Genomic DNA, 21,105 nt, shown 5'->3' with positions numbered 1-21,105 from the left:
GAGTCTGGAACTTGGCTTGGTGTTCACGTGCTGAGCTGGCTGATACTTTAAGCATCAGAAGATGAGCTTTCCCTTTGACTGCAATAACTGCTTTGGCGTTTTCACCGTGTCATGTGTTCCTCTTTACAGGAAAATATTCTTCATAACTTGTTTTATCTCCCCAAAGACATCTTAAATGCCTCCAGGTCCAGGATCTGGTTTTCCCTCATTTGGATCTTCACTCGCGTACCATGGAATGCTGTGGAATTAGGAGCTGCAGGTTTACTACCAGATGTTTTATGAGTTGGTTGCATCAAATCTCCCTCTGTAACTAGAGCTGAAAACCCATTGATTTGAGCTTCTCGGGAGCACCTGAAAATCAAGCAAATGAATAAGGTGGACAGTAGTCTGCAGAGAGAGAGAGGGATGTCTATCTGAAGGTGCAAGGGGATCTGGCACCCCCGCTCCCTTCCTGCCTCTCTCCCAGGCCCTCCTCCTACCCCCAGGCTTTTCTAAATACCGGCCTCCTCCAGTCTTTCAGTCAACAAATGTTTTTTGAGTGTCTTCTACATGCTTGCAACCTTAGCTGCAACATAGACCAGGTCTTTGGCTTGATGGCACTCAGAGCCTGGGGCAGAGTTGGAGAATCCAGGGAGACACACAGTAAACAAATGGCAACTACATATTGGAATAAGTGCATAGATAGGTGATATGATGGGGTGGCCAGGAGGGAAGTCCTCTTTGAGGAGGTGAATTTTAAGCTAAGAATTGGAAGTTTTAAGCTAAGCCCACCAGGTGAAGAGTCACAGAGTAGTGTTCCAGGGAGAGGAAGTGGCAAGTACAAAGGCCCTAAGGCAGGAAAGAGCTCCTTAGGTTTGGAAAACTGGAAGAAGGTCACTATGGCTGGAATCTGGTGCACGAAGGGGGGCGGAGAGGAAATGAGATAAGAGATGGTGGCTGGGCTGGGTCATTCAGAATCTGTAGATTGTAGTAGGGAGAGTGGGTTTTGTTCTAAGCGCAGTGGGACGTCTTTAAGCAGATGCCTTGATGACAGTTTGTGCTGTCAGGTAGAGAATGGACCTTGTATGAGGGAGGGGGGCAGGGAAAAACAAGGAGATCCATCAGGAGATGTAGCAGTTTTCTCGGTGGTAGAAAAAGAGACAGAGGGGCAGACAGTCATTAGGATGGGTGACCCAGGAGTTTAGAGGTCTGAGGGTCCCAGAAGAGGACTCTGTAGACAGCAAGACAACGAGAGCAGGGTCCCTGAATGATGGGGCCCTAAAGTGCAAGGGAGGAAAAGAAACCCCAGCACTTCTCCTCATGGTGGGTCGTTTCCTTTCCAGGAAGTTTCAGCTTTCTGATTCTGAGGCCCCTGTGAGATGGAATTTGGGGGAAGAAAGTGTAGGTCATAGTATTGGTGAGACCCACTTGCTCCCTTTTGGGGTTTTCCTCTCAGCCTCTCTCTAGGGGCAGAGCTGGGAAAGGAGAATTCTCCTCCAGCTCAGCAGGACCAGGCACTAGCAGGGGAGGGAGGGGGTCAGAGGTCCCCCAAGCCCAACCCTAAGACAGGTACCCTACTGCCTCCTCAAGGATGAAGGCCTCCGCCTAAGTGTGAGCTCTTGGAGGCAGGGCCTCTCGTCCCTCCACCCCCACCCAGGCCTTTCTGGGGGTAAGTCAGTGGAGTGGAGGACTCTGCTGAATGGGACAGCTCCCTACCGCTGAGGGGTGGGGGGGGGGGGGGGGGGGGGGGCTGAGAGGTGGGAGCAGAGGTCCTTTCTAGCACAGCGGGTGAGAGTTCTGGATTAAATCCTGCCACATACCCAAGAAGACCCTCGACAGAGGGGTGGCCAGATCAGCCTAGTGCCACCCCCCACAGTCCCTCTTCCCATCCACTGCCTGGTCAAGAAAACAACCCACCCATGCCTCCAGGACAAGCCCACAGCTGCCATTTTCCCAACACCTCCTCTGCTGAGGGCCTAACAGGGATCACCTCACTCAATTCCATACGCTCTCCTGAGGGAGTCATATTATCCCAATTTTGCAGATCAGCACAGGGCTACAGAGTTCAGGATATCCAAGCCGTCTGACCCTCAAAGCAGAGCCGAAGTCCCTAAACCGTCTCTTTCCAGCAAACTGGGCTTGAAGCAGGTTGGGGATGAAAGGTGAATGAATGGATGAAAAAAAGGAATGAATGAGGGGGCCTGTGGATGCTGGGGGAGGAGGACGTCAAAGCCGGATTGGGTCCGAGCCTCATTGAGGCGTAGCCGCGCTCCCAGGGTCCAGGTTGAAGGTGCAGAGAAGAGTATGGAGAGCAGCCTGGTCGGCGGAAGTGTGTGAGGAACGCAAGGAACGCCCCTGTTTGGCCCCCAAGGTGGGCGCCGAGACCTGGGCTCCCCTCCATCCATCCTAGCGCCCACAGGCCCTAGTCCTTCGTAGGCGCTCAACAAAGAGTAGGTGACATTTTGGCTCGCCCGCCTCCCTGGCAGTCAGTAGGCGCTCAGTAAATGTTAACAAACGGGTGACTCTCCACCGAAGGCTCCCCACCCACCCCGCGGCCCCACCGGGCTCAGGGCCGGCGCGCGGCTCCCGCCACCCGGTGCTCTGCCTAATCTGCCCCTCGCACGACCCGGCGGCGGAGGGAACGCCCCAGGCGGGGCCAACTTGGGGCGGGGCCTGCGGCCCGAGGGGGCGGGGCCGGGCGGCCGGGGTCTCCGGTCGCCGCAGGGAGAGCTCAGGCTCCGAGCGCAGCGCACGGAGGGGAGGGGGCCGGGGCGCAGATGCTGGAAGTTCACATCCCGTCGGTGGGGCCCGAGGCCGAGGGGCCCAGGCAGAGCCCAGAGAAAAGCCACATGGTGAGCGGGGGGCAAGGGGCGCAGGGACCCGCCGGATTTCCCCACGCCGAACGCAGTGGGGACCGCGCGTCCCGGGCTGGGGCGTCCGAGCGCGGCGGGCCAGGCCGTCGGGGGACAGCCTGCCGAGGCTCTCGGGGCCACTTGGGTTTGCCAGCGTCTCGGCCGGCGGTCCGGGCTCCTGAGGGACCGCACGGAGCCGAGGGGCTGGTCCGCCCGCCCTTCTCCCGAGTGTGCCGGGAGCGTGGGAGGGTCCTCAGGGAGCCGCGCCGCTCCAAGGCCGCTTTGTGCCTCGGAGCGCGGAAGGGTGGGCGCGGCGCCGGCGCGGGTCCCTCTGCGCCCGCCCGCGGGCCTCATGCATGCCCCGCCCGCCCGCCAGGCGTTCCGGGTGGAGGTGCTGTGCCGGGGGCGCAGGCACACCGTGCTGAGGCGCTACAGCGAGTTCCACGCGCTGCACAAGCGGGTGAGGCGGTGCCGACCATCCCCCGGCCCCGGCCGCTCCTGCCCAGCCCCTGGGAGGCGGGCAGACGAGCTGCGGCCCCAGCCTCTGCCACCCTCGTTACCGCCCCGTCCCTGGAGGGCTCAGGTCCTGGGGCAGTGGGGAGGGCGCAGAGGGGCAGGTCCCAGCCTGTACTGTCCACGGCCCTGCCCGGCCGGGCCGCCCTCGGGTGTCTGGGGGTTGGGGCCTCTCTCGTCCCTGTCCCAACCACCGCTCACCAGGGCCGGGGAGACGGGGGGGTGGGGGGGGGGCTGGAGAAGGCTCTTGGCCAGGGTGAAGTGAGCTTGAGGGCTCGGTCGGGATGCTGTGATCGCACGCGGTAACCTCCTGGCAGATCAAGAAACTGTACAAAGTGCCGGACTTCCCCTCAAAACGCCTGCCCAACTGGAGGACCAGAGGATTGGAGCAGCGGCGGCAGGCCTTGGAGGCCTATATCCAGGTGTGCATGGGTCTCACTCTGTTGCCCCCCAGCCTGCTAGGACCAGAGGTGTGACCCAGAGAGGTGTGGGGGCACGGGGTGATGGGGACCCACATCTTGGGCATGTTATTACCCCAAGTCTCAATTTTCTGAACAGTAAATGTCCAAACAGTAAGTGTCCAAACATCCCTCTCTGGATTGATAGGATTGACTAAGGCAACCAGCAGGCAGGTGGTCCCAGGTCAGTGAAAGCTAGTTCCCTTCTCCAGGGTGGGATCCTGTGCTGCCCTCATGATGAGGATCAGGGTGGAGACCCCTTCCCCTGCTGCGAACACGGTTTTGCTGAGTCACATGGGCATACAACCTGTGTAGTCACCCAGGTCCCAGTGCTCAGGAGGGCTCAGAGCTTGGTTTCATGCTCTGCTCTGGCTGTCTTGAAATTCTTAATCATTTTGGAAGGGCCCCGGCATTTCCATTTTGCGCGGGGCTGTGCATATTACATGGCTGGGTCTGACTACAGGTTTCCTCTGTCCTCCTCTCCAGGGCGTTCTGTACCTGAACCAGGATGTGCCCAAGGAGCTACTGGAATTCCTGAGTCTTCGGCACTTCCCCACAGACCCCAAGGCCAGCAGCTGGAGGTGAGCACCTCTAGGGACCAGGGCTTGGCATGTTGGGAGGGGCCCTAGGGGTCGGGGACAGGGGCTCTCTTTTCCTTCTCACACCTCTCAGGCCCTAGCCCATTCTTCCTCTTTGAGACATGACCTCCCTGGCGGGCTTTCTTGACCTCGGTGGAGGGGCTGTTTTCTGGACAGCCTTGGTTACCCCAGCCGCCACCGGAACTGAGCTTGTTACAAATAGCAGCAGTGGTCCCCTGGGAGGTGAGGTTCTGGGTTCTCTGTCTCCACCTCTTCCTCACGCTGCCCTCAGGCATCCCCAGGCTGCTCACAGCCTCTTTTCAGCACCCTGGGGGAGTTGCCGCCTGGGGACAGCAGGCAAGTCAAAGGCTCTGCCTGCACCTGGCTCCTGCTGCCCCCTTGTGGCCGTAGGCCAGGAGGCGGGCCTGCTGCCTCCCGGCTGTCCTCCTGAGCCCACTTCCCACTCCTTTTCCTCTGTGGGTCCTGGGTGATCTCAATCCCCCACCTCCCCCTCCATTCTTCATGACCCTTTTCCCTCCTAGCTCACAGCTGCACCACCGGCCTGTCATCAGCTTCTGCGTGGATCCCTACATTTCCATCCCATCCCCAGGTGAGGGGGTGCCTCTGACCTATAATCCATATTTAGGGCCTGGGTATCAGGGTAGGAGTGGGGGGGTCACGTTGCCATTTCTCAGCTCCCAGGGTCCCCAGGTGGTATCTCCCTCCTACTGCCCTCATTTGGGGCCACACCTGCCCCGCTGCTCCTGTGCCCCTGTAGCCTGCTGGCATTCTCCTCCAGGGAGCAGACACTGGTGAAAGAAGCTTGGCTCCCCTGGTCTCCATTCCTTACCAGCCAGGCTTTCCAAGCTAAGGTGAACAGAATGTGAGCTGGGAGTGCCAAGGCCTCACTTGGGGTGGCCAGCTGTTACTGCTGCCTTGGAAGGGGCTCCTACTCTCAGGACGGGTGCTGAACCTATGGGCAGGAGCTCAGGATGCTGCAGGCCAGGGCCATTCCACGCCTCCTCTTCAAGCCCTGCAGCCTGCACCCCTTCCTCCTGTTTTCCTTCTGTCCACAGAGCCCCTGCCCGATGTGGTGGTGAATGGTGTGCTCCAGGGCCTCTACGGCTTTAGCACTAGCCCAGCTAGAGCCCAGCCAGAGGTTCCGTGTCACCCTGCTCCTCCGCCAATGCCCTGACCAGCCCAGAGGCCTTTGGGCCACTGCCAGGACAGTCACGTGCCTCAGTCCTATGTGCCCCATATAAGGGACATGGGCCAGGGCCCCCTTGGCCTGGACCCAAGACTTACTCACCCCAGGCTCAGAACTCGGCTGCACTGGTGCACTTAGAGCCCCCGGCCAGGGCAGGGACAACAGAGGGTAAGGAATAAAGGGAGAAGTCACTTTGGCAGTAGGCTATGAAAAGGTATAGGTGTATTTCTCCACCTACACCAGAAGGAGGGGGTGGGGGGAGAGCAAGGGTGGAGGCACAGTAGCTGGCAGAGTTTAGGAGCAAAAGCCCCTGCTTGATGTTTTGTATGTAGCATCTGGGGAATGGGTTCAGGCCAGAGTCCACAGAGGGGACAGCACCCGCTGCCACAGGTCCCAGGCACACCGGGACACAGACTGAGGGGGAGGTGCTGCAGGCCCAAGAACCGAGCCCACACACAGGTTATAAAAAACCCACCTTTTCTTTTTATTGGTCAGTGTTGGTAGGAGTTTGTTACAAAACTGGGCCCTGTGGAATGTGAGGGGAGGAGTCCACTCCGTCAGATGCCACCACTGGGGCCAGTGGGAGCGCAGAGCCCTGTGGCAGGCTGTCTTCACCCCCTGGGGGGCAACACGGCTGCACAGATGGTTGCTCAAAGGGAGGAAGTCCCCAGGCCCTACTCCTTGGCGATGGCAAAGGGCTTCTCCACCTCGATCTTGCCACAGTCTGCAATTGTCACATCCTTCAGGGGCTTGTCGCGCCCATCTGTCTTGGTGGTCTCCACCTTCCGCACTACCTCCTGGGAAGGAAAGGCAGAAGCAGGAAGGCAGAGTGGGTCAGGAGGCAGCCACTCAAGAGAGGCAGGCCCCAGTGTATGGCTGGGGAGGGCTGAGACCCCCATGTGACAAGCAGCATACAAGCCTTGAGGCACCAAAATCCTAACGGAATCATGGCCAGGGGCCAGCCCAGGGAAGGAAGAACCCAGCTCTGACAAGAGGATGGAGCAGTCTTGACCCTTTGAAGTATGACCCAGGTTGGGCTATGGGTGAGAGGGAGGAAGGGGGTGGCTGGGGAAGGGGTACCAAATGGCTTCTCAGGGACATCGTGTTCAGCTGTGCCCTGTACAACTTAGGGTGGTGCCGCATGTCACTGAGTCAGTGATGGACGGAGCCACAATAAGCCCTGGCCAGCTTCTGCCTGGGCCTGAAAGGATTTAGAACTTGTGGGCATAGAGAGGTAGGCTATTTATTCTCCATTCCCCCAGGTCTGTAAAGATGAACAATGGTCTGAATCTGTGGCTTTTCCTTTTGGAAGGGGATAAAATATATGGAGCTCCTGCCCCAGGGTCTGTGTCAGATCCTTGGTGAGGGGCACCCAGGTTTAGCCCCTTCCTCCGAACTCACCATGCCCTCTAGAACTTTGCCGAACACTACGTGCTTGCCATCTAGCCAGGCTGTCTTCACGGTCGTGATAAAGAACTGGGAGCCGTTGGTGTCTTTGCCTGCGTTGGCCATGCTCACCCAGCCGGGCCCATAGTGTTTCAGCTTGAAGTTCTCGTCCGGGAAGCGTTCACCGTAGATGCTCTTACCTGGGAAGAAAGAGTGGGTCAGGGGAGCTGGGCTGGCACAAACCGAGCAGATCTTTGGGGTGAGGATTCCAGGGGCTCAACCTGTCCGTCCTCTGTGCCAGGCCAGGCTCAAGTGGAGTACAAGAACATAAAAGCTGTCCCCTTCTGACCCTCTGGCCTTGGAGCCAAACCATGCTGACCAAGTGTGGCAGCATGAGGCCAAGCTGATCTAATGAGAAGCTCACAATGGATTTCTTTCAGAATATAGTTTTACGGCTTTTAAATAAGGCACATATTAACAGCTACCCTTGGCTATTATGGCCTGAGAGGCCTGCCATGGGGGAACTCTGGTGGAGAGGTGCTGTGCAGGATGCAGGGGGCAGGGGCGCTAAGAACGCTCCAGAAAAGGAGAACTGCTGTGGCTGACCAGCTTTTCTTACGAGCACAAAAGACGCTGAGGTGTCTGCAACACAGAAAGCCGAGAGATGAGTGGGCGGGGCAGGGAGAAGCAAGAGAGGGGCTGCCATTTGGGTTCTGGCAAGTCAGGAGCCTCTTATGAACAAATGAACAGAAAATAAAAGGTGGCTGTGACCGTCTGTGATGTGTCTGTCCCTGAGCGCTGGGGCGCGTGACAAAGGGGGCCGAAAGCAGACCTCGACGCCACTTCAGAGAGCCTAACCTAAGTTCCCAGCGCTGTTCCAGGAGAAACAGCACACCCTTCTTTTTCCCTGCCCCCTCGGAGATTCACACTGTGTGCTAGTGAACTAGGGGCCCCGAGAAACCCAGCAAGAAAGAAGTAATTTTCATTTTGTTTTACCCAGCACCTTTCAAACTTACTTGCACATGAAACCCTTTTTTCCTCCTTGATAGAACTGTTTTCATCCTGTGGTTCCACAGAATGGAACCAGGTTGGGATACTGTCCTAGACTGATGCAAATCAGGGAGAAATTTCTGGTTGTGTAGCAAGTGCGGAGACGGAAAACCAAGAATTACTGGACTCCGGCTGGTGGGGGCTGGGGTGTGTCAGCCTGTGCTCCCCGTCTCACTCCTACCCCAGGGAAAAACTGGACTCTCCCAGCATCGTGCAGTGACTCCTGGCTGGGGTGCTGGCTAAACGCCTCCCCTGTGTGAGAATCCTCGTTGTGAATCTCAACCAACTGGAGGGTTTCAGTTATTGCCGCTAACCAGAAAAATCCCCAAATCTACATCCTTAGCTCCAATCACTTTCCCAAGACAAAGGAGTTCCAAACTTGAACAGACAGTTCATTTTAAACTCAGCGGAGTAAGTCATCTTTCCCTCCAGACTTCAGTTATTCTTCTGACAGCTTTTCCTCTGCACATTGTTGTCGTCCGCAGCCCCATCCTTTCTTTCCATTCCTGCTACCCCACTGCAACAAGGGCTGATGCTTAGAGTGGTAACGGCGGGTGCCAGAGAACTGCTGCAAGCATTTTACACACAGAAGAACCCACCCTGGGAGGCAGGAGCTAATGACCCTATTTCAAAGACGAAGAAACTGAGGTACAGAGAGCTTCACGGTCCCCCAGCTAGGAAGGAGCAGAGCTGGAATTCAAACCAAGGTGGTCTGCCTCTCAAGTCTCTGCCTTTACCCACTAGGCTATCGTCTCCTGGGGCTCAGGCCCACGTGGTCCTAACAGGGACAGCCACACTGGTACCTCACCCATCCACTTGCTCCTGCCTCCACATCCTGAATCCTGTTGCCACATTATTTTCCCTCAAACTCCTGTGTGATTGGGTCTTCCTCCACTCAAGTCTTCAGTGGATCCTCACTCCATGTAGGACAAAGCCCTGGTCCCCAGGTCAGGCTGCAGCCCACCACTCCTGGCTCCTGGGGTGTGCTCCACTTCCATTCCTTCAGCCCCACCTTTGGCCAAGCTCCTGCCACAGAACAGAGCTGGGCTCACACCTTAACCTTGCCTCCTCTTTGCCCAAATTCTTCCAGCCAGGACCCGACGCACATCTTCCGTCACGTTCACAAGGCCGTTTCCTGACCACCGTGGCCTGAAACAGATCCTCTGCTTGTCGGCACTTCAACAACGGCTGACTTCCCTCACCATATGTGGGCTCTTAACACTCAGGATCTCACCTACCCCTCACAGCACCCACAACTCTTGCCACTCTCACTTTACAGAAGAGGAAACCAAAGCTCAGAGGTCCTGAGGTCACAAAGCAAGAAGGTGGCAGACACTAGGTTACACCCAACTGTATCTGACTCCATGAATACATGCATCCTTCCCCATCCACTGTTGCCACTAGCTACCACTTAAATCTTGTATTGTTATGTAATTTTCAGAGTGTTTTCTCCTAGTTTTTCCCACCTAAATGATAAACAACTTGAGGACAGAGCCTGAGTCCTAAAAGCTGTATTACCGCCCATGTGTGAGTTTTCAGGTATTGGAAGTGAAAGGGAGTTGCTGTTCCACTGATTTTTGTGTCCTCAGCACCCACCAGAGTCTGGCCAATGAATATTCATTGATGGGGTGAACTGAATCTGTGGTCTGAGGGGACAGTAGGCTGTGCACCAAAGTATGGCGAGACCTGTGGGTTAGTTAGTCCAGGGTATCTGTCTGTCTGTCCTATGTGTACAAGTAATGCAGAGGCAAGACAGTCAGCTCTCGCTAAGTGGTCGCTGGTGGGAAACTGCCAAGGAAAGCAACTTCTCCCACCTTTGCTGGGGCTTCAAAGGTCGCCCCACACAGGCTTTGCATGCCTGACCCACCCCTGTGTTTCACTTGCTCCCCTCCCTCCAGGAGGTATTATTGCAAGAAAAGTCACCAAGGCTATAGGCCTGGATCAGCAGCTCTGCCAGCTAAGCGAGATCCTCTTATGTCCACCTGACCCCCCATTACTCCCTCTCCTTTGTCCTGGGTTCCCCATACAAAGAAGGGTGCAGCTGGTCTCAATGAAGATAACAGGCCTGCCCCTGGAGCTGAGGAAGGAAGAGGCCTCATCTACCCAACACAGCCAGGCCCTCCCACCTTGGAGGCTGCACTGACAGACCCCTCTGCCCAGAGGACCTGAGGTTACCTCCAGTGCCATCTCCCCGGGTGAAGTCTCCACCCTGGATCATGAAGTCCTTGATCACACGATGGAATTTGCTGTCTTTGTAGCCAAATCCTTTCTAGAAAAGGGATGAGAAGGTGAGGAGGTGGCATGAAGCACCAGGCAGACATTAAACAGGCCCTGCAGGAACCCAGCCCACAACCAGTCGTGCTCACAGAAGAGACACTGCTGCTGGCCAGAATTATCGTTCAACGTGCTCCGGGCAAGCCGCCGCTGTAGGCCAGGCATGGAGTGCACAGCCCCAAGACGGGCTAAGACTGCACGTTCCTCTGCCTTTACACAAGTGCCAGACTTTGTACGATTTTACTTCACAGAATGCCTCCACCTTCTTTTTTCATAATCATAAGAAAAGATTCAAGAAAACTGACCAAAAAATAGTTACCTGCTGACCTAATAAAAAGTTGGAATACAAACTTTTTAAAATGGGGCACCCTTGTTTTCTTAAAACCTGGGAAGCTCTGGGCCCTTACTCTTAAGAGAAAGCTTTGGCACAGAAGCCAAAAACTAATTTCCACAGATATATTTTCCTTGGTTATCACAATGTCTTAAAAGATGAAAAGTTTTCTCAAAAAAAAAAAAAATCCAGATTTCTGGATTCAGTTTAAAAAACTTAGAAGATAAGATAATACTTGGTTCCCAGTGCCACAGGGCAACAGTTAGCTGGTACCCAGTGAGGGCTACTGCTATAGATGGACTGCGCTCTGCTCTTCGGTTTGCTGCCAGCCCGACTGGTTCTTCGCTTCATCTGAGTTTGCCTACCTCTACTGCAGCCACTTACCTCTCCTGTAGCTAAGGCCACAAAATTATCCACTGTTTTTGGAACAGTCTTTCCAAAGAGACCGATGACCACCCGGCCTATATCTTCATCTCCAATTCGCAGGTCAAAGTACACCTGAGGAAAAAGGCCATTTCAAACTTAGCCTCTTTAAAGGGGCCTTGCTAGGCAAAGCAGGGCCCAAGAAGCTACCCTGAGGATGGGAGAGAAAAGAGCCATATTTTAAAAGCAATGTTTCTGAATCTGATTTTGGTGGCGACAAAAATCCTAACGATGAGAATCTAATGAAAGCTCCAGACCCCTTTCCCATATGTTTGTTTGCCACTCTCCTTCAGACTACGGGGTAACAACCTTTGCCCTAAACAAATAATGGGCCCAGATTCTAGAAATTAACATCAAAAAACCATAAGGAGGAAAGCCTAAGCTCACCACGCAAGTTTAAACTTATTGCTGTGCCTCGCAGTTGGAAGTGGCTAAAATTTGACCTAAGTAGAGATAGCATTCGCAAGTCGGCAGACATGATCTCTCCCATTTCCCCAGCACTGCAGGGTATTTGCAACAGACAGCACTGAGGCTGACAGCGCCAGCCCCAGCTGAGCATCCCGGACTCCAGCGCCTGGGTCAGGGCTGAGGTGTCCGGGTCATTCTCTGGTCAGAATGGGGAAAGGCTGCCCAGGCGCCACGAAGCCACAGCAGGGAGACTAGGGAGGGGCTGAGCCCAAGCCAGCCTAGGACCGTAAAGCCTCGGACACCAGTGACCAGCGGCACCGAGGCCGGACCCCAGGGCGGGCCTCGCCAGGCAGGTCTGGAGAGGGGAGGCCAGACCTTGACAGTGACTTTAGGCCCCTTCTTCTTCTCATCGGCCGTGGAGGGTCCTGGCAACAGCAGGAAGAAGACAGAGCCCACGATGAGGGCGGCGGCGAAGAGCACCTTCATGTTCCGCTCTGAGAAACGCAGCATCCACCGGGAGAAGAGAGCGCGGCCCGGCAGCCCAGGCCCGGAAGAGGGTGGGGGCGCAGCGGCGTGGGCACCGGCGCCGCCACCGAGTGCGGCCGGGGGGGACCGGGGCGCCTGCCGGCCTCCTGGCAGGAGGCGGGCTCCATTTCCCCCCTCTGCGTCGGCGCCGAATAGTAGGTCCCCCGCGGGGGCGGGGCCCGGCTCGCCGACTGGGCGGGCGGAGACGCGGGCTCGTGGATGGCTGCCACGTTACTGCGGCGCGATTGGCTCCCCAGCTCGCCGAGGCCCACCCACAGGAAGGGGATCCGCGGAAGGCGGCGCCCCTCACAGAGGAAGGGGGTTGTGCTTCGGCAGGGGCTGCAGACCTCAGCGTGCTGAGCGTGGCCACCCTGCCTTTGTGGGAGTGGGAGTCTTGGCAGGTGGTGGCTGATACTTTATGTGCGGAAGTCTGTGGATATGGGCAGAAGATGCTTGTCGTTGTCTGCACTGGGCCAGTCAACCATTACTCACCACCAAATTGGACTTAAATGTGGTAGCTTCCAAAAACTCAGGGCACATTTATGCCTACCCCGAGTATGACCTTATACAGCTTCTACTTGTCGTGCAAAACTTGCTTCAAAACCCACTTCCTTTTGGACTTAGTCTCAGTCACTTTACTACCCATTTTCCTCTCCCTTCTCTAATCTTACTGTGCTTACTGCTGTGAGTCAATGCACTCTTTGTTGTACATCCTGGTTAACTTCCTTTCTTTACTTATTTTCCCAGTAATACATTTTTTGTGAGCAACGACTGTGTTGCTCTTATTTGTATACAGCTCCCCAACACTGCTGCAGAGCTAAGTGCTCAACAAAAGCTGGTTGGATAACGTCACGTTAGCACTGAAGTGGGAAATAATATATACCACTGCCTGAGGTTTAGTCTCCCTTTTCCAGAAACCTTCGGGTTGGCCAGGGATGCCCTCACAGCACAATTTCAGGTTTTCACACACATTTGGTGTTATTCCAAACAGTTTACAAAATATGTATTTCAATACTGGGAGTCTTACATAACCAGAAAAATTAAAATTACACTCACACGTTTTCTTACTCAAACTTGGACCTATGATGTTATTAAAGGTCTTTAAAACTTATTTTCAAAGGTTAACGTGATTGAAATTCCTGGTCTTCACAAACTAGATTGTAGGTAAGCATGGCTCCCTCTGCATAGCCAAACTCTGCAATTTGATCTCTACGTGAGGTGCTGACCTGAGTCTGAGGTTATGCATGGCCACTGGCATTAACTTGTCCTTCCTTACGTTGAGGCCACTGAAGGCAAGCTGCAGAGCTTCGACATATCAACACAAAGGACATTGCTCTACATTTGCCCTTTCTAATCCTCACATCTCAATCTGGACCACCTCAGTCAGGTGGAGGTTCTTCTAGGTAAAACTGCTGCACTGACAAAGACGATCTTCCAAACACTTCCTCCTTCATTATTATTATTATTATTATTATTTTGAGGAAGATTAGTCCTGAGCTAACTGCTGCCAATCCTCCTCTTTTTGCTGAGGAAGACTGGCCCTGAGCTAACATCCACGCCCATCTTCCTCTACTTTATATGTGGGATGCCTGCCACGGCATGGCTTGCCAAGCAGTGCCACGTCCGCACCCAGGATCCGAACCGGCGAATCCCAGACCGCCAAAGCGGAATGTGTGAACTTAACCGCTGGGCCACCGGGCCGGCCCCAGGAATATTTATTTTTAAAGTGATCCACAGGGGTCAGCCCCGTGGCCGAGTGGTTACAGTTCGGCGGCCCAGGGTTTTGCCGGTTCGGATCCTGGGCGCGGACACAGCACTGCTCATCAAGCCATGCTGAGACGGCATCCTACATGCCACAACCAGAAGGACCCATAACTAAAAGTATGCAACTATGTACCAGGGGGCTTTAGGGAGAAAAAGGAAAAATAAAATCTTTACAGCAAGCCACAGAAGAGGGCAATGTTCCATCCAAAGGAAAGCAGCAAGAATGCCAAAGTATCAGGTATTGTTTTCAACCACTGGAGCCTTGAATCCTAACAAAGTGAGTTTTAGCTGAATTCTTAGCTAAAAATGAGCCAGGAGAGATTAAAACCAGACAAACAACCAAAATTAGCCAAGAAAGGTAAGACATTTTATTTTACATACAAAAAGGGTGCAAACTGAGTCCTTTCCTCCCCAAACTGGGGAAGAGGTATACTTAAAGTCACATTTGTGTTTTCCATGGTGCCCTAGGAAACGGGCTACTCTGAGATAACATATCAAGACCCATTTCCCGTTTTCTCCAAAGAAGGCTACTTCCTCTGCAGAAGAGTTTTTCTTAATGGTGTACAAATCTGTCTCCTGGAGGAATCATTTCAAATACACTTGAAATTGACATTCATGTTTAAAAATACTACAAGTTTCATTTTCACAGCTGAGCTTTATGACCAGTGCCAGGGTTTATGAAACATTATATATCTAAAACAAAAGGTAAAAAAAAGGAAAAGAAAAAAGGCATTTAACAATAATCAGACACATCCACACATTAAAAATAATTCCACAGCTGATTTATACATTATCTAGTCTTTAAAAATTGCAATCAACATCCCAACATCTTTTAAAAAGTACAATGGGCAAAGATTAAAGAAACAGACAAAATAATAATATAATAAATTAGAGCATGTAATACATCCAATGGGAATTGATGAATCAACATTATTTTCCATTCGGGGAGCTATAATATTTTTGGTTTTATCTCTATCTTTTCTGTTTACTCTTCTGCTTGATGAATGAGGCTCATTCCCAGAGCCAGCTTCCTGTGACACTAATTAAAGAAGCTCACTTGTTACGTGTTTACTTCCAAGAATATTCAGGAACACATGGTCCCAGCAGCCTGGGCCTTGAGTCTTTATGGAAGTGAAATGCACACAGATGAGCGCACACACACACACACACACAGAAGCATATAAATGCAACCACACACACCCATCTGTAAATATATTTCCCCCTAAAGAAATGGCTCATCTTTCCTGAGACATTCCTAACAGATTGACAAGCCTCTTAAGAAAGCTTTTGGTGCGAGGGCTGGCCTGGGATTTGGTCTGGAGCTCAGGAAGAGGAACACTGAAAGCGTCTCACCTGCCCTGAACGGGATTTGTGGGGAAGGGGCAGTCAGGACAGCTGTCCTCTTGTGTTTGCTATTGGGATGGCTGCACTGCACCCCCATTTATCATGGATAATCCTCCGCTCTGAGACTTGGAAGGTGTTGATGGCACTGGAAAAATGATTGTGAGTAAAAGAAAAACAAAAGAAATTCTGTCCACAGAACTGAGGTTTCTTTATAACATCAAGTTTGGTAATCAAACTGGAAATCTATGCAGTGCGCATTCACTTGCTTCTTTGTAAGCTGATCTACACACACATACTGGGGTGGACTTTCTGGCTGCCTGAGCAAATATGTCAACTACTACTGTCTATATCCAGGGAACCTACTTACTATTTTGAATACAATGAAGAAACCTATCCTTTTGCACTCAGTCACTTGCAAAAAGAGTTACGAAAAATGTTTTTAAGATGGCTTAGCTGTTAAAATTCTTCCAAGATTCCTTATTTGTGACTAAAACACTGCTCAAAACTCTGCAAAAGCTCAGAATGGCCATAGTTTCTTCTTTTTCTTACTCAGAAACAAAATCAACCCCCCACCCCAAAAACCAAGAAAACAAAACCACAGGAATCCCATTTTATTTCCTACCAACCCATCACGGGGAAGACTAGGAGTCACTGGCCATGGGACTTTCCCGGATCCCTGGAGTCGGTAAAAGGAAGAACCCCAGAGACAAGTGCCTGTTGCTCACATGGCCAATCCAGATGGGGTGCCTAGTTATCCTGGCTCCCTACGAGTTTTTGGAATTCATCTGCTCACCTTGGGGCAATGGTGGGGATGGTGGCAGTGGACTGGCAAAGGCAATGTTGGCTGTATGGCGCTGCAAGCTCCCAATCTGAGAAACTCTAGCCATAATGTGGCTCTGACACTGGAGATGATGTTGTCAGGGCAACTCATTGCGAATGGAAAGCTGGTTAAAATATGAAAATGGAAGTGACTGGGACACAGAAGGCCTGTGGACTTGGGAGAGATGCGTTAGAAGAAAGATCAAATTCCTTTGAGGAGATGCTTTCTTGGCTGCCATGGAAGTACTTATTTTTGAAAAATGCAGGCCATGCTTGCTCACTAGGAAGGGGAACAGGTTATATCCTTTGCATAAAAAAAGTTAAGGCTCTGATCTCTAGTAACCACTATGACATAACACTACCATCACTGCATACTTCTGAAATTGAAAGTGGTTACTACTACTGAGAATCAACACTGAATATGTACTACCCACGTACATTTTCAGTGAACTAAGTTGGAAGTTACTTTAGAGGTGATGGACACTTCTTCTGGCTAATGGCAGGGGCTGCTAGGTACTTGGGAGTTCACTGAGAATAAACAGGCCATCAGCACTTCTACTGGAAACCTCAGGATCCTGCTGTCTCCTATTGTTCCTGCATTCCAAAGTAAAATGGAGCTTTAACTAGAGGCCAACCTAGTCACCTGATGTGTACATTCCTAGACAGACCCAAAATAGCAGGGGAACGTTAATTAAGGCAGTCATGAAAGCACACTGGCACTGGCATGCTCCGCCCTCCCTTGTAGAGCAGTCTGGAGTGAGATCACTGGGAAAGGCCAAGGTATGCACAGCAAGTGATCAACCCTTACATGCTTAGACTGCACAGACACAAGTCATGTTCTGGTCACAAGGGAAGGACCTTTAAGCTTTGGTGCATACCTGGCCTGCCTGCCACAGGATGCAATTGCTCAGGATACAATGCCTGAAGGACTGCAGAGCTTTGGAGAACTCCTAATGGTATAACATTAAGGTTTTTTTTTTTTTGAGGAAGATTAGCCCTGAGCTAACATCTGCGGCCAATCCTCCTCTTTTTGCTGAGGAAGACTGGCCCTGAGCTAACATCTGTGCCCATCTTCCTCTACTTTATATGTGGAATGCCTACCACAGCATGGCTTGCCAAGCGGTGCCACGTCTGCACCTGGGATCCGAACCGGCAAACCCCGGGCTGCCGAAGCAGCACGTGCACACTTAACTGCTGCACCACCGAGCCGGCCCCTTAAGGTTTTTTTAATGAACAGATGCTGTTAGCATTTAATGGTAACTCAGAAACAATTGCATCAATCCCAAAGAAAAAGATCCCTAGGCATCATGGTTGTAAAATGGAGAAAGCTCAAAAACTACAGAGTAAGTGGTTGTGGGTGGGTGGTGGTGAATGGAGCGCCCAACCCCAAGCAACTGGCTGAGGCACAGAACTAAGCGACTCCAGCAACAGGGCTGAGGAGGAAGCCCTGATGTGCTGGTGGGGAGGGAACTGATGGCCAAACTACTCCTGAGGTACTCCTTTTCTTTCTTCTTTTTTAATTTTAAGGATGATTACAAAAGAATCTCGCAGGGGTCTGGACCACCTTGGAGTGCCAATGGCCCTGCAAAGATCACCATTACCCTGCATGCCAGAGGGACCTGGGGCTCATAACCTTTGTTATGAAAATCCTATCTCTCATAAGAGATTTGTGGGGGGCAGAGAAGGATAACAGTGCATTAGGAAGGATCCCCCATAACTGCTCAGGTTCAACCCCTCAAGAGCTAGCCTTTAAAAACAATTTAAGACTGAGGGGCTGGCCCAGTGCATTAGTGGTTAAGTTTGTGCACTCTACTTCAGCAGCCCAGGGTTCGTGGGCCTGGGGATCCTGGGCATGGATCTACAGACCACTCATCAACCATGCTGTGGCAGCGTCCCACATACAAAATAGAAGGAGACTGGCAACAGATGTTAGCTCAGGGCCAATCTTCCTGACCAAAAAACCAAAAACAGAAAAACCAACAAAAAGCAAAAAAATTTAAGACCTGAAAAAAAAAAGTCACAAACCCAGCTGCAAAGTGGGCTTGCCCTGTGGCCAAACTGGTCACTGCCTTTCCTTTTTTGTGGAAGCAGGAGTGGGGAGGCACTTAGTGGGGTATGGAGTGCCAGGATGCTCCAGCCTTTGCCAGCATTTCCCTTTGCCCTCCTCTTGAGAGGCAAGGCTTTTTCTATATAGGGATTAGGAAGTTAAATTTTCTATATGGGAAAGTAGAGTTGCCCAAATGCCAACTGAGAAACTATGTAAGGTTCAGTGATGATGCCTTAACCACTAGGTAATGTCAAGGAAGCAAATCCCAATATTCAAAATCCTTGTGGGCAAGGGGTGTGACACCATCTCCCAGCCATTCTGTTTTGTATACAGGAAAGTTTCCTTTAAAGAAATGAAAAACTACAATCTTCACATCAGCTAAGCAGGTTTGAAACCAGGGAAGTAGTATTTCCTACCCAAGGCCCAATGGAACAGGTGAAGCCCAGTAACTCTGATCCATGCTACTGATGTTATTTCTGCTCCATGTAAGATACATGAAGGGACTTATTAGGAAATGCCAACTACCAGAAAGTATCCCCACATCCTCCAGTCCAAAAGACAGCCCTACATCTCAAGCAAGAGGAAATGATTTTTGTGTTCCAAAACCCACCAGACTAAGCCACCAGCCATTGACCTCCATAGTTAGCTCTCTCTACTCCCAGATACAAGACCTTTCTCCTCTATCATATCTGGAATGAGAGGTGACTGGATAAGCCGCTGAACTCACATGAATATTGAACATGAGAAGATTAACTCCATACACTTATGACTTTTCAAGCGTGAATGAGGAACCAAGACCCTTCACAGTAGTATGTCATGTGACTACACCATGGGGGGAGGCGGAGAGCGTACTGGGAAGAACATGCTCTAGATGCATGGCCATCGAGTCTGGAAGAAGTCAATATCCAATTGAGAACATAATTTTAGACTTTCATTTCAGTCTCCTTTCTCCTGGAATTTTCCAGCACCAACCAATCTTACCCTCCTGAGTCACTACAGCCCCATGTACTGAGACTCCCAAGTCTGCTGCTATGGACCTGCTGGGAGAAGATCTGCAGGTGCTTGGTTTCTGATAAGGCAGGCCAGCCCAAATGCTTTAACTCAGCAACTGGGGCAGATGGTACACCACATTTCCTGGCCCTGTAATGCCAAATCCTGAGGTTCCTCTGGCAGTTGGAAGGCAGGTTCACTTTCCTCCTCTTTTTGTCCACTAGTGGCAATATGGTGGTGGCTATTTCATCACTAATTTTGTCCCCAAGTCACTAAGGAAGTCACATGACTACCTATTTGGAAGTCCCTGGCAGTGGAGGAAACAAGGATTTCAGATTTTTCTTTTTAAGTATCTCCTTCTCTGGATGAACTCTCTCCTGTTCACAGTCTGGCTTGGCTGGCTCATCCCATGTGCTGGAGAGCTAGGTTGTCCAAACTGCAAGCTGATGAGGTCAAGAGGCTCTGGTAGGGACATTCTTCAGCAGCTGAGAAGATGAATGAAAATTCAAGTATGTTTTGTTGCCAACCTGAGTGTTCACTCAGAATGACACAGAGTTTGGCTTCTTCTCTTCTGGGTGCTGCAGACCCAATTCTTTCCAACTGAGAATGTCCTCTGGACCCATATTCTCACTGAATGGCTTGGCTGGCCCCATCTCCCTCGAAACAGAAAAAAGGGAAAACTCCCAATATAACCAGACACAATATGCATCTGCCATGTTTTTTGTTTAAAAAAAAAAAAAAACTAAAAGTGCAATAAAGTCAGTTTTTTTTCCTTTGCTCAGAACAATTTACATTGTCCTACTACCATCTGGAGAACAGAGTTCGCTTGTCAAGAAAGCTAAGAATGCCAACACATGGGGACAGTAGACTGCAGATTTCTCACAGCTTGTGTCCTACAGTGTAACTTCACGGGAGGGAGGGAGGGAGGGAGGAAGGGAGGGAGAACCTGCACCCTGTGGCCAGTGGGGGATGGAGGCTGCACAGGCACAGAGGACGAAGGAAGCACACTGCACACACCCGGCAGGTGGAGAAGGTTCTTCTCCAGTCCAGGTCCACCATCTTCCTCCTACCTTCTTGACCCACCCCCAGCCTCTTGAGCTCCTTCAGCAGACAAAGCCTTCAACTCACTAGCTTTTATGCTGGAAGGGGTTGAGGGCAGGGCAAGAAGCAGGAGTAAACTAAGGGGAGGGAAGAGAATAGGAGTCCTTGAGTTTTTGTGAATGACACCTTCACTGTAAACAATAGGAAGGAGAGTCAACCAGGCAGCCCCGAGGGCAAGCAGTGCGGGAGCAGCAGCTCTGGGACCTGCTCAGAGCCTTAGGCAGGTGGGGACAGCCACTGACCCACTGGGCCTTGGCTACCCCGCACTGGCTCCTTCTGGGGGCATCTGTTTTCTTTTTGGTTTGGATCTCCACCCTCCCCCACAGAGGAGTCCCTTCCAACGAGAAATGGCAGGAGCTGCAGGTGCAATCAAGTCAGAGTCCCCAGGGCATGAGGACTGCTGGGAGGCACTGGTCACTTGTGGCGCTGAGCAGTCTTCTTCCTTTTCCTCTTAAAGAAACAGCAGCACCTGGAGCACAAGGAACATTGCAAGTCAGTGCGGGAGGCCTGTAGCTTCCAACAGACTTCTGCCTGCTTCTGCTTACTCCAGGGGGTAGAATTTTCCCCCTGGCACCCTCCCACAGGGCCACCCACCATCTACAGTGCACATACTGGAGGTAGTGGCTGTGTCCGCTATGAAGCCAAAGGAAACAGCTACTTCATTTCAATCCACAGCTATCAAACCTAATTATCAAAATGTTGCAGGCTAGGCAGGGCAAAAATATGCATTTTTGGAAGGACTATGAAGAAGGTGTACTTCCTAATCTAACAGCCAACCCAAATGCTTCACCTTTATCTAGAAACAAGGCTAGGGGTCCTCAGGGCTGCATAAGAATAACCTGAATTGTCTGCCCCTTGATACAGAGGGTAAAATTATTTAATGCAACTTCAGTCATCAGTGGGTAGGGAGGCTACAGTAAGGAAAACAAACCCCATGAAAAGTATATTTGGAACTCTAGGAGGATCTCAAGATGCTACTAATGAAGGATTAAGGATTCTATCCCCCATCTCTGCCTCCACCCAGCCCCCTGGAATAGGCAGGAGAAGCCCTGACTG

The 21,105-nt window shown here is 51.9% G+C and overlaps 3 protein-coding genes across 16 annotated transcripts in view; 1 reads left to right on the top strand and 2 right to left on the bottom strand.

Moving 5' to 3' along the window:
• The first annotated feature begins 2,653 nt into the window (after positions 1-2,653).
• On the top strand, positions 2,654-11,006 carry SNX22 (sorting nexin 22). 5 transcript variants are annotated; one of them, XM_014850573.3, is made up of 6 exons: positions 2,656-2,831; positions 3,208-3,291; positions 3,662-3,766; positions 4,289-4,383; positions 4,923-4,990; positions 5,457-5,891. In XM_014850573.3, exons 1-6 carry the CDS (start codon positions 2,757-2,759, stop codon positions 5,573-5,575), a joined length of 546 nt encoding a protein of 181 aa, XP_014706059.1. In that variant the 5' UTR covers positions 2,656-2,756; the 3' UTR covers positions 5,576-5,891. The 5 variants fall into 5 exon arrangements, with proteins under 5 accessions (XP_044620684.1, XP_070356306.1, XP_014706059.1 ...); XM_014850564.3 differs by lacking the exon at positions 5,457-5,891 and adding an exon at positions 9,114-11,006 and having other exon boundaries at positions 2,660-2,831; XM_044764748.2 differs by lacking the exon at positions 5,457-5,891 and adding an exon at positions 8,509-11,006 and having other exon boundaries at positions 2,660-2,831.
• Positions 6,048-12,145, bottom strand: PPIB (peptidylprolyl isomerase B). The gene is made up of 5 exons (XM_014850579.3): positions 11,835-12,145; positions 11,013-11,126; positions 10,199-10,292; positions 6,989-7,173; positions 6,048-6,384 (listed from the first exon to the last, which is right to left on the bottom strand). The coding sequence occupies exons 1-5, from the start codon at positions 11,967-11,969 to the stop codon at positions 6,262-6,264; spliced, it is 651 nt and encodes a 216-aa protein (XP_014706065.1). The 5' UTR covers positions 11,970-12,145; the 3' UTR covers positions 6,048-6,261.
• A 1,948-nt stretch (positions 12,146-14,093) lies between these two features.
• The window catches only part of CSNK1G1 (casein kinase 1 gamma 1), a 195,632-nt gene continuing 188,620 nt past the window's right edge, over positions 14,094-21,105 (bottom strand). For all 10 annotated transcript variants that reach the window (XM_044764742.2, XM_044764737.2, XM_044764731.2 and 7 more), the window contains one exon: positions 14,094-20,518. In XM_044764742.2, the coding sequence (XP_044620677.1) occupies positions 20,464-20,518 (55 nt within the window). In that variant the 3' untranslated portion in view covers positions 14,094-20,463. The remainder of the gene's footprint in view (positions 20,519-21,105) is intronic.

Source organism: Equus asinus, chromosome 2 (assembly GCF_041296235.1).
Source record: "Equus asinus isolate D_3611 breed Donkey chromosome 2, EquAss-T2T_v2, whole genome shotgun sequence".
Taxonomy (NCBI): domain Eukaryota; kingdom Metazoa; phylum Chordata; class Mammalia; order Perissodactyla; family Equidae; genus Equus; species Equus asinus.
This window is presented reverse-complemented; position numbering and strand designations above follow the sequence as displayed.